Raw genomic sequence first — 17,540 nt, forward strand, 5'->3', positions numbered from 1 at the left:
GGTTCCCCTGATCTCCACGGGGCATTAGAAACAGCAGGCCACATTCTCGGTGCGGCTCACCTCCACATTGAAGTTAAATTTAAAATAATAGTAATATTCAAAGACAGCCTTCTTTCTCTTCCTCTGCACTGCAGACACACAGCAAGTCTAGCTCTGCACAGCGCACAAGCTGTACTCAGCTCCTAAGGTACCAATACTGTATAGCTTCATACTTGGCAAGCTCACTATTACAAAATGCTAATTAATTTGAAGGTGTCAGATTTAGTTAAGCACTATATAGACAGGCAAGGTCAGAGGTAAATAGCCTGCAATCTAAAAGGACAAAAAAGAGGTGTCTTGTCAGCAGTGCTTAAGTGTCTTTGACACGTACTGCTCCGCGGAGAGAAGCAAGGTATTTCCCAATGTGTTTTGAGGACGGAGGGGAAGGAAGAGCCTGAAGAGAGGGCAGAGCACGGCAGGGAGCAGGTGCAGCCTGTGCAGCAACTGCACAATAAATTCAGTCTGCAGCAGAGTACATATTTTGCATGCATAACCATGTACCTCATTTGACTGAGGATCAGGCTGTCCCCTGCAAATCACTTACGAGTTTCCTTCCCGAGGTTTTCGGTGCTCCCACATCAAGTAAGAAAGCAAACAGACTGGGGATGCAAGGGAAACAGTGCCAACTAGATGCAAAATTTTTTCACCCAAGCTGAATGTAGGGGTGTTAGTAGATAATTAGATTTCCTGTATCTCCTTTACACTATAAAACCAGCTTTCCTTGCACATTACATCCAAAGCTGATGCTGAGCACAGCATTACTGGTAAACTTCAGAGTTAAGATTAGAGAATCCTCCTGCTATTCCCAATGGCTCAGTTGCTCAAAGCATTGACTTGTCTGTGATTGATCACTCCAGGAGAGGTGGGTCTTCAGCTAAAAGCACTGGCAGCTTCCAGCTTTCCACCATGAAACTAATGCATTAATTGTAATGAGTCTGAGAGATTTTTAGAGGAGCCTACAGACAATCATTTTGATCTCATTTTATTCTTTGGACAAAGTAAGGATTGCTGAAAAATGACTTGCAGGGCAGCTCGTCTGGGAGAAAATAGATTTCCAGTCCCTAGCACTTAAATTCACATGTCATGAGAATGACTCAGAATTTATGAAATTATTAAAACCAATAAACCCAAGGTTTTTATCTGCTCTGTCACATCTGAGTCCTGTTCCCAGACTGACCTTGCAACTGTTAACGTGATTCTCAGTCCAGCCTCTTACAAAGTGCTATGCCTGGGTATTCTCAGCCTGCGTTTGCAAAAGAGCTGTGGCAGGGGACATTGCATGGCCCCGATTCTCCGGCTGGAGCGGCAGCAGGCGGGTATGATGCTGGCATTGCAGTCCTTGCCCTTGGCTAATCAAGGGACCCATGTGACAGCCTGGTGGCATCCACAGATGCTGTGTGCAGTACTGCCAATTACACAGGATTATGAATTAAGCAGAGAGGCTTTTTTAAGCTTCCGAAGTTGCTTCTGCAAATCAGACCTAGCATTTTTCCACAAGTTTTCTTCAAAGGTGTGGCTCTGCTTTTACACCCAAGCTATCTCTTCTGCAATGCATCTTTACCTCCTAATGGTGTGAGGTGTTTACCCCTGCAGTAAGACTCGCTGCCCCCTGTAACCATCACCTGTAACCACAACAGCATCAGCATGTTTCCGCCCTTGAGAAAAGACTGCAGCACAGGGAAATGGCTCGTGCAGCCATCAGCCCAGCTCTGAGGGGCTGGGAAGGGCCTGCAGGGAGGGAGGAGGCCAGATGGAGGGGTAACAATGAATACCCCATGTCCAGGGAGGAGTAGCCATACAGGGCAAGCCACAGAGAAGGTGAAGATGTGGAGCAGCTGATTTAGTTCATCACTCCAGAGGCTCAAGGGGAACACAGCTCTTCCTCATCTGCACCCCCATGCCACGTACCAAAGTCTTGCCTGGGGCAGCTGACAGCTTTGGAGTTGTCTCACCAGCTCAGAGGAGCGCGCCTCATTCTTATTACAGTGGCAGGAGTGCAAAACTTGCCTCCTCTAGTCACACATTTCAAAACTATAAACTAACAGCTTCTGGCAGATCAGAAGGGCCATCAGCACATCTGATTGTCACTTCTGTGAAGCTGGATACCACTGTGGTAAGACATCTTAAGCTTTTCTGTTGCTTTCAGAGCCTTTTCCTCTGCTGGTACTGTTCTTGATGACAGAGAGCAAAACGGTAACCATATCAAAGACTTACTAAGCACTCTTTAAAGACGGTTTGCAGTATCCTATGATCTTCTTCTATCTTGCTGACAATCATCCTCCTCTGCACAGAAGATGATTTCCTGGAAGTGGTCAGGAGGGCCTGCACATATTCTGTAATAATGATGGTGTTGACAGCCTTGACCAGGGCCTGTTCCAGAGCAAAGACACCCAGATTAACTTCCCTGTACTGAGCAAGGACCAGATCATACCTATAGGACCCTGACCAGTGTAGACAGAGGATATAGGATGGCTGTCCCATTTCTTTGCTTAAGTATCCCTTTAAAATGCCTGGTCTAACACATGGAGTACCTACCTCCAAGCTGTATGTTGATGACATAAACATTGATGATAAGTGTGGAGACATCCAACCAAAAACAATGGGACCAGTTAGCTGAGCCAGAGGTCACTCACACTTCAAAGCAGCAGTGACACTTGGCTTAGCTCCAAGCTAACAAACACATCACTTGGGGACAGCTTGGACTACAGACAAAGCCAGATCCAGCCTCCCTGGAGCATCCCCACTAGACATGTCCCAGGGCCATACCCTTGGGCACACAGTTGTGACTGGGCACAGAGAAGTCACCTGGGCATCTCTGAGCCACTCTACCTGCTGAGAAACCGCAGTGCCGAGACCATGCAGTGCCTGAAAGGGGAAGGGAGGGTAAGCCTTTCTAAGGGGAGATGGGCTGCTGCACAGAAACCACATTTTCATTAGCAATTGAAATCAGAGCAGTTTTAGGCTGCAGTCCAAAGGTACAGGAAATCCCCAGCCCTTTCCAAAACAGACAAAGCAAGAGACAGATAGCTCTGGCACAGCGCTCCACCACCAAGCTGCTGCTTGCCCCAGCACTAATGTGACATAATGTCCAGTGACAGGCTCTGAACAACAGCAGAATAGCTCCTAATTTTTTCTGTTCCATTACTTTTTTCCACATTTCAAAATGTTAATTAAAATCGGCACTGACAAAGAGCCTGCAGACCTGTAAGAGAAAAGGAGTCCAGTGCTTAGGGGCACGTATGCGGCACAGGTAGCAGCAGCAAATCCAACCTGCGTGCAAAAGAGGGTACCCCAAGCACCAATCTCATTGCCGAAGAGAGAGACTCAAGGGTGTCGTGAGACCCTAAACAAATTTTTTAGGCTACTGTAAAGGTGAAAAAACTTAGGTACTCTGTGAGTTTGTTCTTTGCCAAGCCTGGCATATTTAACTGTGCTTGAGAGACTATGTCCTTTGCAGATCTGGACCTTTCACCTCTCCGTGTGTCCACTCTCTGTCAAAGGGATAAATATTCCTTACAACTATGGTTGAAGCACATTAGAAGCTGAGATTTCCAATACAATGGTATTGGGGCAATGGTAGGATGAGAGATGGCTCAATGCTCCCCCTCTGTATTTGGGAGGTACTTTCCATTTCCACATTTCTTCACTTCTTGGTTTCCCTGCTGAGATTACAGAAAGGTCCTAGCTGTCACAGTGAAGAAGATAGCCAGCTCTGTTGGATAGAGGAACTGGACTGAGACCACTAGATCTTTAAAAGCCATTTTAACAACAGACAAAATTGTATTTTGGATTAATGTTCAAATACTGTGCCATCCAGAGGTTCAAGGACTAGTTGTAGTGATTTCCTGAGTAATACCTTGTTCTTACTTTCTTACTTACTTCTTACCTCATACGTGTCTGTTTTTTTCTTCCCAAATGCCAAAAAGCTTTGCTTTAAGGATTCAAGGATGTGGTAAAAACCACTGTCACACTTTTTGAAGTGCTCCTTCAGTGTTCCCTGAGGAAAAGGGACAGAGTCAAAGGGTGCACATGTAGAGACACTGCACAGAAGACAGACATGGATTATTGTGCTTTTGCTCTTTCTGCTCTTGGAAACAGACTCCTCCATGAGCTGCAGCATCCTGTGCCTTCATTTCAAAGAAAAGCAAAACGTGAAAGAAAGAAACAATTCAAACTCAGGAAGGATGTATTACATTCTTAAGCCCAAACCTGGAAGACCAACAACTATGAAAAATGGGTGGCGATAGCTCTGATCCAGGGACTATGTAAAACGTGCCCCAGAAGATGAGGAGTGCAGGAAGAGCCAGCCATTCTCCACCCTTCTGCTTTGGCATCCTGCTCCCACCATGGTTGTTGCCTCTTATTCAATGGGAAAGTATAAGAATCATTTAGCAGGCAGGCAGGGGATAAACTCTGTCTTTCATGATTCAAAGCCTGTGTCAACACATCCAGAGAAGGACTGAAAATCTGAGCCCTAGAGCTGCTGTTTCTCCCCAGGGTTGTCCGTGCTCCCTGTCAGAACCACCTGCAGCTCCTGTCTCGACACGTGGGCCCATGGGACAGGCTGGCAGTGAGCTCTGGAGACCAAAACTGCACAGTGTGGCCAAAGTTTCTTTTGTTATTTTCCTTTTGCTGCCTTCAGCATGCTTGAGGGAGCCTGTGCAATGAGCCTGAAGATGCTTGGGGGAGCTTCCCAAGGAAACACAGAACACCACACATTATTAGGAGCCTGCAATTGTGCGTTACCTAGACATGAAGCCCAGAATACGAAGGTGGGTGTCTGGGCTAATAGTCTAATATCAGAAAGTATGAAGGGAGGGAAACTTATCCCAAGCAAGGGATCCATTTCTGGTCAGCCTTCTCTACATCCTGACTACCCACCACAGCCTTGGGCTCTGTGAGTTACCACTGCCCCGAGAAGATGCCCAGCTGCTGGGGATGAGTAGGTATCAGATGAAGTTCAACCCTTGGGGCCTGGGTGCCCAGGGGCACCATGGGGTGCCCATTTGTAGCACAACAGCAAATACTACAAACAGTGGAACTGGGATCCTAAAAACTGGAAAAGACAAAGCTGTCAATAAACAGCTTCAGACAAGGCAGAGGAGGGTACTGGGCATGAAGATCAAACTATGGTCTCACCCTTTCCGAATCAGGACATGAGAGTGAAGTGCGTGCCTGCCCTACAGTCTGAAAATATTCAGTGTTAACATGGGTCTCCCATACCTTGACTTTAGAAGTGACAGCCTGCAGAAAATGCCCCGAAATCTCATCTTCCATCCTGTCCAGAAATCCATTTACCTTAACATCCTGACCAGTGCTGGCACTGCAAATGTATGTTAGCTTATGCCAGACAATCCTGTAAAAAAAAAAAAAAAAAATATATGGAAAGTATTGATCAGATCAAATCAGGCTATTCTCTCAGATCAAAATTCTTCCTATGGTAACAAACACAACTGCCCGGGTAATTGAACGGACCAGGTCCAGGGCTAGCTCAGTGACCCACATATGTGCACCCATCTTTTGGAAAGGGTCTCATTAAGATGCTGCCACAAGGACAAAAAAGCTCAATGTACACAAATGCTGCTTGTATCCATCACTAGTGATATTTGATAAGTAAAACCTCTAGTATTTTCAAAAATGAGTACACATAAAGTGGCCTTGATAAATGGAAGCTGGGTGAGCATCCTGTGTGCCTCCAACACCCTACAAATACAAGACAAACAATTATCTTCCATCAGAACATTCTTCAAGTCAGCAAATCCTAGTTAAAATGACCACCAGCTTGAAACCAGACATTTTACTTTCTGGAAAAGCTCAGTGTGTAACTTCATTCTCAGTATCACTGTAAAGAATTACATAAAAGAGCCTCATAAGTATTCAGTCTAGGATCCAGCATCAGCAACACGCAAATACAACAAATAAAACAGCTACCTAGGCTCAACGCAAGGCTCCGATGACAAGTAAGCACTGTGCCTATGCTGGATCTGGGCGTTTTGCTGACTCCAGAGATCCCCAGATAATTTTACACAGGAAGAAGAGAAGCAACCTTGTTTCCTCCATCGCTGCAAGCACTTCTGAAATTAGCTCGTAGGTGCAAACAGCCTCCCCCACCCTTCTGTGCTTTATTGCTTCCCTCCTTCCTAGCAACCCCAAGGAAAGCCTGGCATGTTCGACTGGGTTTCACTCAGCAAAGCACTTACTTAAACTTGGGCTTACCTTGAAGTGTACTAGCACATGCATCTCAACGCAACATTTATGAGGCTTTCCTAATGAAGGAGAATCAGGCCAGGGAAAGGAACCACATCGCAGCACATGGCAGGGTTGGCCAGGATAATGTCCCCACATGCAACATGGCATTGCTGCCTGCCTCCTGCTCAGGGTCGTGGGTACCAGGAAGAGCAAGATGGTGGACCACAGGCTACGGCCCCTGCACCTGCAGGGCCTGGGAGCCGGCGAGAAGCAGCAGTATGGTGCTGCTGACACAGCAGTCCTGGCCCTGGCCACAGGCACAGCCCCCACCTGAGTCTCCCTCTCGCTGGGGCAGCCAGGGCAGCTCTGAAGGGGTCTTGCTGACTGCAGCTGGCTCCCTCCATGCTTAAGGGTTGGTGTGCATGGGGTTGGATGACCAGATCCAGCGGGAGGCAAGGCTGATGCCATAGCAGAGTTAGAAGAAGATCAGAAAGCAGAAAATTCATTTTGCTTCCCATGCCACTAGGGTCTGGTTTCTAACCTGAGAATGCAGCAGTTCTCCAAGATTCGTAAGCCGCTGCAGATCCCTGGGCAGCCATCGAGCTGGAGAAAGCTTCTTACTTCATTTTCATAGCTAAATTAAAACAGGAAGACGTATCTTTAAGCTGGTGTGCTCCATAACGCATCTGACAGCGTTAGCCCAGCAGCAAATGGAAGAAATATTCTGTGATTATTTGTCTTTTCAGCACACACAATTTCACTCCCAAGGTGGGATCTACAGCAGGGCAAAGACGGTCTCTGTCCTGCCCAGCTGGCAAGGAAAGAGAGCACAGGAACAGCATAGGGAGAGCCCTCGAGCTGCCTGGGTGCCACTGCTAGGGATCGAGAGGCAGGAGGTTCACTTTACCATTGCTGTTGCTGCAACACTTGCTTCTGGGAAGCAACTCGGGCTTTGCCGATAAAGCTGCAGAATAAAGCCTCAGCATGTATGAATAACCCACGAAGTCTATCGACTGCTTCATCACAGGTTCAGTCTCACAAATGGCTCCTGGATAACTCTGTTTTATAGGAATTTCGTTCCTCTCATAATGTGAAGGGCCAAGGATCTTAAATCAAACCTCCTTCTGAAATATTCACCTACAACCAGCAGTACTGGCATTTTCTGCTGCAGGAGATACACAGGGAGGGAGATGCCCAAGAACAAAAAGCAGATAAAGGGACCCAGAAGAAGTGGTGAGAGGGCAGAACATGAGAAGAAGACATTCGTCCTCCTCTGAGAAGCAGGACAGAGCAGAGCTCCTCACCCTCCCAGGGAGCCAGCAGAAAGCACCATGCCTAGGAAGTGCAGCCAGGGTAGGAAGGACCAAGCCTGGGCACTGGCCACGTGGCTGCCCCTCTTTCTGGTTGTTTTTAAGGTTTGAGCCTCTCCAGAATAAACATCCCCCAAGGCTTTAACCTGTCCAGGCAAGTCCAGGTGCTCCCTCAGCTTTAGTCCAACAGCAAATGCCGAGCACATAAAGAGCAGTGAAGCGCTGTCTCTCCAGTAGCAGCTTGATGGGAAATAGCCATCGAACGAAAAAGGGGCAATGGCAGATCCAGGTAAACACAGCATCACCAGTCGCTTCATCAGGATTTCTTACTTTTGAGCACTGAGGACATGCCAAGGAGGAAAACAGCATCCCTCCTACCTCTCCAGGAACCTCAAGCACTCCTCCAGGCACACAGCTTCCACCTTCTCACTCAGGCTCTCACTGACACGCCAGGCAGCCTCCATCTTCTCTGTTAGTATCTGTGGATTTCAAGGCATGAGAGGAGAATGGGCCAAAGTAATTTTTCCCTATGCAGTGAACAGGAATATATCCCATCCCTCACTCCACTGCAAATCCCTCTGCCATCTAGGCAACGACTTCTGTTCCAGTTTTGAGAGCCCTTGTGGAAATAAAAGTATTTTTTAGGAGCCTGATTTTAATGCCTGATCCTACGCCTTTGCCACTGCTGCTTTCATTGCAGTCAACAGGCTGGAGCCAAGTCCTGCACTCAGGGGAAAGCCTGTCCCTACAGATGTTCTCTGCTAGCAATGTCCAGTCTAGCAGCTCAGTTCATGCAAAGACCTGCCATCTGAGGGAGCACCTGCACTTCTGCATGATTCACCCTCACAGATAAATTTGGGTGCAGACACTAAAAAAAAGATTAGGCAGCTGTGCGTGCCCTGCGCCTCTGCCAGGGTCTCCACCAGCAATGCCTGAGGAAGACGGGTGTCTTCTTCCCAGCCACAACTGCTCACGTCTGACACGGCAATGTGTGTTAAACCCCATGGTGCCTGTCTCGCTCCACTGACCCCAGTTGGGTGGCCCAGGTGCCTGCAGGAGGTGGGCTGTGCCAGACAGCTAAAAATCCACCCCATATTGGGCAGGCTTGAGCAGGTGGCAACTTAATGCTGCCCATTAGTTGCTCTGTGGAAACAAAAGCTTGCAAGGGGAGGAGAGCCAGATGGATAAAAGGAGACAGATGGACTCATACGCTGTGCTCTCCCGGTGCTCTGGGAAGCATCAGCCAGAGACAAAGGGTGACTCACATCGTGAATGGCTTTTTCCACTGCTCACAACAGATGTAAAAGTTCACCCAAAGGGACAGGATAAAATATGCCACCCCAAAGAGTCAGGAAACCATGGCTGATGAGTTTCCATGACACCTTGCTCATTTTCTATCTGATCTTTAAGTGTCAGCCTGAGAAAATTGAGGCGGCGGTAATTTCATAAGGCTTGCCTATTTATCTAGGCTTTTCCATCACCTACCCCAGAGCATTCAAACCTGTCAGTTACATACACAATAGAGCAAAACTACTCGTGCTGAAGCATGGCCAGATGTTGCACATATGACAACAGCATTCAAACCAGGCTTTGGCCTGGTCCCTGTTAGAAACCTTTGCTCTGTCAGCCAGAAGCAGGAAAAAAAAATGCCAGCTCAGTGGCTAAAAGCCACCCTAGCACAGGTACATCACTGAGTACATCACTGCTCCAGCAGGCATATGGCAAGGTGAGGAGCGAGCAGTCCCCTCTGTGAGCTCTGTACTTGGTGCCTGGGTCTGAGTTCGGCCACAAAAGCCAGTTTTTGCCAGCTAAAGCTGTATTCTCACAAGGAAGGCCAGCTGCTGTTGATCTGCAATGCCTACTACCAGCCTCCAACAGGGTGTGTGAGGTTGTCTGCCATCCCAAATGACTATGGGGCTACTTCCCTTTCTCATGACCTGAAACAGGACTGCCACTGGGGTGGTGGCACAGGACAAGAAAGATACAGTCACGGCAGCCCACAATCTGCCCCTGATCTCTCGCATCACTTGAGTGTAACTCCACATGTAAACTCCAGGATTTATTTTAAGCCTTCTGTGGGTCTTGATCCAAACACCCTCTGGCCATGGTATGTACTACTCATAAATCAGCAGAGTGTGCTTCTGCAATGCCCTTTGAGCACTCAGCTTTGCTGTGCTCTGAAGTAGTCCCTTGTGCTGCCTAGCCCATCAGGGCAGCAGTCGCACCTGTACCCAGCACATAAGCAGGGAGCAAGCTGCCTGCATTTGCACTGCCAGATATGGGGACCTACATGGCTTGGCAACTCTTGCTGCTTTTATACAAGTGCTCTGCAGAACTCACACAGAGCAGACCGGTTAACATACACCATGACTTTCTAAAAGGTTATACAAAAATCCAAGTGCATATATGAAAATACAATTGCAGCTTGAATCAGCTAATCTCAGGCTCATCCTTTTTTAGTTAGTTTAGTTTTCTTCATATATGCACAAGAGAAAAACAGATTTAGGAGCAAACAGATGCAGTTTAAGTACGGCAGATAACTGGCAAGCTTTTAACACACCAAGCTTAGCCCAACACACACAAAACTGCGTCTCGCCAAATACCTATGTACTTGTGTGCAAAAACAGGACTGCCCCAAAATACAAGAGCTTTTCAGTTCCCCCCGGTTTACCTGAATGACTGCAGCATCTGCACAAGGGGGTTTCCCAATATCAAAGGCTTCTTTCAGGGCTTTCCCTACTTCCTTCTAAATATTAAAAGAAAAGAAAAAAGAACAGTTGAGATACAATGGCATTTGTAATGAGTTGGATTTCCCAGCTTCTCATTATGCATTTGGACTAGATGAATTTCTGCCTCCATTTTTTGGCCATCTTGTTTAACCCAAAGCCTGGCTATTTTCCAGCTGACCTAATAACATTGTTCTGTTTTGTTCTACATTGTTTGTTTGAGTTTAAATGATTTGCAGCTTCCTTTCATCCCAGTGTCAGCTTGGGTTATCTACAGTCTTCCCTAGTTAGCTTAGCTCAAATGAAGGCGCCCACAAAGCAAAACAACACTTAGACACAACTCTGTGCAGCCAGCTACTGTAGCTGAGATTTTCCACCCTTCCTAGCTACAACCGGCACCCGCATAAACCAGCCAGCGTTAATTAAAAGCATTCCCTCACTTAAGTCAGGGACTTGTGAGTCCAAAGAGGAGTTGGGTTAGTGTTTAGAGCTACTGTCATGGTGAGATGAGCCCCCTGAGGCTGCATGATGGGAAATTTCCCAAGACTTGGCTGGCTTGTGTTATTTTGAATGGACTGTAAAAACAAAACTAACACTGCAGAGAAAGGGCTCATTGCTTAAAACATGATCTGACCTTTATAGAAGCTTTAAACTCAAAAACCTGGCTCGCTTATTAATTCTTTCATTTCTGCATCCTCCTCCAAGGAAATAAAAAGAATGTAAAGTCTGATCTTCCATTTTTGTCTTTGTTCTTTTCTGGCTGATGAATTAGGAAATTTGTGGCTGTCACTGAAGAATTTCATCAAAAGTATATTCAAAACAACTGCTCTGCCATACTCATTGAAAAATGTTAATCAAAGACAAATAAGCAGTTGTAAACAAACCAAGAAAAATTCCTTTCCTCCGAGTGCCATCACCGGACTGTGAGCAATTGTGTGAACACGATGTGCTGAGATAACACATCCCAGCCGAGCTGCATAAACACTTCTAGCCTGCCCCAGTTGCACAGTAAAATGTGTCAGCTTAAGCCAACATGAAGGTCTTGCTCCCCAGTGGGACAAAGCATGCATTTAGTTAGTAACTGCAAGGCAATAACTTGTTGAGCCACTGTACTTAGTTGCTTTGGATCAGATGATGTGTCTGAATTAGCATGAGCGTGCTTGTTTGTAGTTCTCGTGGTGACACCAGCACCTCAGGCACCAAAGCTCCAACATGGAGAGGACCAGAATTTCTGCTGTAACAAACAGGCCCATAAATAACCTCAAGTTTCCTCCTCGTCCCTCCCTGTCTGACCAGGACATAGTACCCCATGCTGTAAAAGCTTCAGATCCATGGATGGCCAGCCCGCCTGTGCTGACTGCCCAGCCAACCGCTTCCTCTTGGAAAACACAAGGGGCTGAGTTATAACTTGGGTCCCTCATCTGTCCAGCTGCTGTTTTAAAACATGGAAGAATTAACATCCTTGAGACCTTTACATAGTTACCGAGTGCGGTCAAAATTCGCTAAGAGGCTCAACACGGGTGGGAGCGCACCACTGACAGACTGGCAGGAAGGTGGGCAGAAAAACTGCACAGCCTTATTTGTTTGGGTAGCAGCAGGTCCTCTGCCCAAATTCTCCAAAGCACATGAACTTCTCAGTCCTCCTTTCATCTACTTGAAAAAATAGAGGAAGGGAGGGAGGGAGGGAGGGAGGGAAGAAGTCACAGACCCAAGCGATCCTTTGCAGGTCAGTCTAAACCCTCCTTGAGCTTTTGTCCAGGTATGCATGTCCAGTCCTGCCATCTCCGGTTTTGGACAAAGAGCCAGTTTTGAGCTGAGGCTGCAGAATCAGGGGACAGAAAGTTCATTTTCTACCTCCCAGTATCAGAATGAACCCTGGCATCATGCTGGAAAGTTTGCCTTGCACTCATGTCAAATTCCCCAGTACAGCAAGGGCAGGGTGACGGATCAAAAACCCAGTCGATGGCACCATCATTTCCAGTTCACCAACCTTGCAACCTCAAAGGGCGCAAAGCCCCCTTGCCCTAGAAGTGTTCGGGCTGAGGGAACACCGCCTGCATGCAGAGCTGGCCAAGTTCCCCGCAGTGATGTTTGGAAGTGGTTTTGAACCCCACGTGGCGTCTGAGCTCTCAGCACCTTCAGATGTGGTCACAGTTCTCATTGCTCATTTCTGTTTAAAGTGCTTTTAGTTTGCACAGGTATCAGGCTGGCATTCCCAGTAACAAGCCAGGTATTCATAGGCAAAGCAGACCATGGCTTATTCTGGTCAGTCTCTTTTCATTTAGAAAAATTTAGTCATCCATTGAAGTGGCAAAACCTGCACCATGTGATTTACAGTCACAATTATATATTACAATTGCTCAGAGATAACTGACAGGGTATTTGCTCAATAGCAGCTTCCTGTATACTTGGAATAATGAAGGGCCGGAGTATCCTGGAAAAAGAAATAGAGGGATAAAGCAGGTTTTATAAGCTATGCCACTGAGCTGAGTGAAGAGACATCTATAATTTTTCCATATGGAGTCAGCTCATGTCCACTTAAGCTCATTAGCTTGAAACTGGAGCTGGTCCTAAACTGGACAGGTTTGAAGTGAGCTGGGACGCTGCTGCACCACACTCTCCAGCAATTCCAGCTCTGTTCTCCCTGTACAATGTGGCACCATGTAGAGCTGTAATGCTTCCAGATCCAAGGTGGCATGAAAAAATGCAGCCAACTCAGGGCAGCATGGCACAAGAGCGCATAACCACTGCCAGATCTACGTGAGCCTGCTCAGCGCATGGTAGATCAGGAAAGCAGAAAGCCCATGGTTAAACAAAAGCTTTCTCCAGCCATTACCTTAGAGGAAACTAAAAAAAAAAAGAGTTAAATTCTCCATCACTGTTAGTCAGCATCTGTAAGGATTTGCCAATGACTCAGTGACATGCTTTAAGATAACCTCACTAGCACTTCCCTGAGTAATCTCCTTCACTGAAATAAGTGCTAAACACAGACCTTAGGAACATGTGGTCTTCCCCAGGGTAATGATTAGAAATAGCCCATAAAGATGCTTAATGTTAAACACTGAAATCAGTAGGTTTTAAGCATATTGTCACCAGCTGGCACCTCTACTCCCATGTTTGTGACTACCTTCCTGTTCTCCTTCAGGGAATAGGTCTTGAGGAAAATCTCTGCAATTTAGAGTACTTTCCCTGGAGTGATTCAGCAGTTTGCCATGGAATTTCCCCTCCTTTGCTCCCCTGAGGCTGGTGGAAAGGGAAAGCAAGAGAGATGAGTGTGGTAACTCCTGCTGCTGCATTTCAGCTTTAGCTGAATCTAAAAGGCCCCGCTGAGTTTTCCAAATAGCATGATTTCCTCTGGAGCTCCCCGTTGCTACAATGCATCTTCCCTGCTTCGTTTGTATTCCACACACTGAGACAGCATTCTTCAAAAGGGAAGCTTTGCTGAGAAAAGAAGGAGATCCCGCAGCCCCGGAGCTGAGGTCACCTGTGGGATCGCAAGGCAGGATGCCCTGCTCTGACCTTACAGGAGGGCTGTGCCAGGGTGCACCAGCTGCACGATTTCTTATGCTGGGCTCTGGAAATAATCTCTGCTATAACCTCAGCAGCATCCAGCAGGCTGGAAAGGGCTGTGAGGGGTCCACATACAGACAAATCCAGCAGCCTCAACATCCTGCACAGCTGAGGCAAAGGGGCTATAAAAAAAACCCAACTGTTGCACACAGCTCATTAACAGCTGGTGAGATGAACAGCATCTTGAAATGGCCCTCAATAAGGAAGTGGATTTCACGCATAGCTTCCCTTTCCTCCAGATACATTGGCTTCTGAGTAGATTGCAGCACTTTGAAGGCGCAGCAATGGGATGAACAGAGATTTGCAAATGTCTCAGCATCTCTTTGCTAAGGAGCAAGGACAGGGCAGCATCCCTTTGGCAGAAGACGGTCATGGATCTTCACACCTGGGCTCTGCAATGAAACTCGGCCAAGATGGAGACCTTGGGGCTCACGCACACCTGAGCAGAGCTGGCTCAGCTAGCAAGAGAGCAGCTAATTTAACAAAGGCATTACTTATTTTAAAACCATGGGAATAAACCAGGCAGATTGGAGTAAAACTCCTGCGTTCTTACCCGGGTGACTGCAAGTAACTTTTCCTCAGTCTTCAATATAATCCACATGAGACACTGTACACCAAGGGAAAGGCTGTGTTGGGGGGTCTCCCTGGGTCTCAGACATGTCTCGCTGCCACTGCGTACAGAAACAAGAGCTCAGCCAGAAGGTCAACTTCCTGCTGGTCCACAGCCCATCGCCCACCTGGCACCCCCTGCTTGGCACCACGGCCTCATGCTAAGCAAACGGGGTGCCCTGCAAGCACCCAGCAGTCGGCTCAGCCACAACATGGTAGATGATCTTTACCATGCCCTTTTGCCAGCTATTCTTTTGTGCCGCTTCTTTTCCTTCTTCCTATATTTGCTGCCCAAATTACACTTTTTGCTCACCATTTCCCTCTCCCCTTCCCTCAGTCCTGCTGCTGAATTCCTCCTCAGGCTTGGGCAGAGTCACCCAAACACACTTGCATGGATGCACAATTTTACAAGCGTCACATATTCTCTCTGAATGGAATAAAAAGCAGCTATATAGCAGGACAACTGCATCTACACTAGAGCTTTCATTAAGGTTGTAACTGTATTTGGAGAGGAAAATCCAAACAGTTACATCTGGCATCTCTGTTCTTCTCATTTCCACTTTCTTCACTACCTTCTGACCATAATACAGTCACAAGCTGCTCTTGCTTTTTTTTGTTCTTGAAGGAATTCAGCATTTGCATAACACATTTTTTCCTATCTTCAAGCTTTTCATCATATATTTATATTATATAATTATTCACCTCCAATTTCATGTAAGTTTTCAATATTTCACCAATCCATTACTCTTATCTAAACCCAAAGTTTTACCATCTTAAACGCATAAAAGTAGCAGTAGAAGGGATGCATCCTCGCCACATGGCTCCCATGTGTCTGAGGACAGCATGCACCAGGATGTACCCACTACCCTGCCTCCCTCCTTTGGGAGCTGGTGAGGGGAAAAGCCCACCTGATGAACTGTTCATGAACTAATCAAGGGTTTACAAGTGTAATTAATACAAAGAACATAGAAGCTCTAGGCTTGGATGGAAGCAATCAAATAACCCAAAAGGGCTGAAAACTATTAGGACATAAGTAGATTGGAGCTGTCAAGTAGCAAAGTAACCATGGACACAGAGAATCAAACACCTCATCTACCACTGTCATACAAAAAGAAATCACAAGAAAGCTTCAGGCTTTGATGATACCCACAGGCTTTGAATTCACATTGGGCCAAAAGGTCCCAGATGTGCCGCTCTTCAGATCATGGGGAAAGCCACATCCGTTTTCCCAGACTTGGGCAGGATTTTAATGATCTGCTATGTGTTTTTCCTGTGATCTGAACACTAATGCAGGAAATATGGAAACAACTGGTCAAACTACAAGCCAGATAAAGCAGCAAGAGAACCAAGGAGACAACAAGAGAAGTCCTCAGAGCACCATGCTGACATAAAAGGCAAGAGAAAATTATTCTGGAGTAATCAGAGTATTATGGACCTTGCTAAAAAAGGCTTAATGTGAGAAAAGAAATTGTTCAAGAAAGCAGGACACTGTGCATGTCCAACAGGAGTCCAGCAGAGAAATACCTGCCTACCTCAGGTAAACCCCGGAGCCCAATACTAAGGATTTAGAAAGAGGCAGTACTGCGATGAAAAAAGGCTCTGATTCTGAGAGCACAGAAGACAAAACAGACAGTGGGCAAGTCTAAACTCAGCAAGAGTCCTGAGCATCATTGCGTTAACAGGAAGCAGGGATGTGCTCAGAACTAATGAATTGAGACATAGAAAAAATGTAGAGGAAAAGAAGTCCTTCAGACATACCTTTTGTACATTTTAAGGCCCCATTCATAAACTGAAAGACATTGGCTGAAGCTGAAATGGTTACTGTCAGTAAGTGTGGAAAGGTGAGAAGACAAAGAGGCATGACAGCAGCGGGCATAGGTGTCAAGCAGTCCGGCTTCCTTGAAGACATCACTTCTGTACTCCAGGCTGGGGAGAAATGTCGATTCCAGCTGACTCAGATGCTGGTGTAGTGCGGTCTTGTCTGTGTTACTAGAGGACCCAAACTGGGGAATCTGGGCTGTCATGTACTGTATTAGTTTTTCCTCCAGATCTTTCCTCCAAAAGTTTGGACTCCAGGTGGAAACAGACTCTGTCTCTTGGCCGCTGCCAAGCCACTCTGGTTCCTTCTGCTTCTGCCACTTCAGTGATTCCCCCACCGACTGCAACGGCTCCAGGAACATCCTACCGCTTCCACTGAGTGCTTCGCCCACCACAGTCCACATTCGTTCAGCCAGTAGCATATAAAGTGATTCAGATTTTCCCACACCATCATTTCCAGAATGTTCCAGGTCATAAATATGATCACAAGCTTCAAAAAATTTTCCTTGCTCAATGAATCCACAGATGGTTTCCTCTGCAATAGAGAGAGTAACAAGACAACTTGATGTTTGTTCACTCCTCTATTAGGACCCATCACTTTAATATCTGAGTCCTGAAGTATGTAGTTTATATGTACCCCAAAATTCCTCAGGATCTACTCAAGATCACCTCACTTAAGGTCTAGCACTAGCACCTCTCAGTTTCCTCAGGGCAAGCACTTTCTTTCCTCTTTCTTTCTTCCATCCTTTCTCCTCCAGGCTAACTAAGCCTGCAGCCTAGTCTTCTGCAGCTTTCTGTCATCATCCCAGCAGACCTCCTCATGTGGGCAATGCAGGTTCAATAATGACAATCTTTCCTTAAGGAATATACCTTTTGTCCAGAAGAAAAGCATTACAGAAAGGACATCTGAAAGCCAACAGCTGAAAGTCAAGCCTAGAAGGAATCCTCTGTCTTCTCTACAGAAGCCTTGGCAGGACCAAAGTGCTGCAAACTCTCTTGTAAGGTCCCCCCCACCTGCTCAGTCTGGCATGGCTACACAGAGGGTGTCACTCCTGCCAGCAAGCTCTTGTCTTAGACTGAGACTGCTCAGTGCAGTCCAGGGCCCTCTCTTTGCTGGGGCTTTTCAACTAGGCCAAACGACTATGCGTGCTATTTTGCCCAAAGGTGAAAACCATAAGGTGGGCTACCTATCTGCAACGTCTCAGCAATGGGGATTCACGTAACTACCCATGACTTCCATGTCTGCAAGAAGCTGTGGTGACTGAGCCACTGCCCTAAT

The 17,540-nt window shown here is 46.7% G+C and overlaps 1 protein-coding gene across 3 annotated transcripts in view; it reads right to left on the minus strand.

The window, feature by feature from the left end:
* The window catches only part of LOC128139996 (exocyst complex component 3-like protein 2), a 44,281-nt gene that overhangs the window by 7,637 nt on the left and 19,104 nt on the right, over positions 1-17,540 (minus strand). For 2 of the 3 annotated variants that reach the window (XM_052783263.1, XM_052783261.1), the window contains exons 2-9: positions 16,202-16,796; positions 14,388-14,505; positions 10,210-10,284; positions 7,917-8,017; positions 6,770-6,862; positions 5,263-5,395; positions 3,926-4,036; positions 2,254-2,409 (exon numbers count right to left, since the gene is read on the minus strand). In XM_052783263.1, the coding sequence (XP_052639223.1) occupies positions 2,254-2,409; positions 3,926-4,036; positions 5,263-5,395; positions 6,770-6,862; positions 7,917-8,017; positions 10,210-10,284; positions 14,388-14,505; positions 16,202-16,683 (1,269 nt within the window). In that variant the 5' untranslated portion in view covers positions 16,684-16,796. The remainder of the gene's footprint in view (positions 1-2,253; positions 2,410-3,925; positions 4,037-5,262; positions 5,396-6,769; positions 6,863-7,916; positions 8,018-10,209; positions 10,285-14,387; positions 14,506-16,201; positions 16,797-17,540) is intronic. The other variant, XM_052783262.1, reaches the window with a different exon arrangement.

The sequence above is a fragment of the Harpia harpyja genome, chromosome 3 (genome assembly GCF_026419915.1).
Source record: "Harpia harpyja isolate bHarHar1 chromosome 3, bHarHar1 primary haplotype, whole genome shotgun sequence".
In the NCBI taxonomy this organism is placed as follows: domain Eukaryota; kingdom Metazoa; phylum Chordata; class Aves; order Accipitriformes; family Accipitridae; genus Harpia; species Harpia harpyja.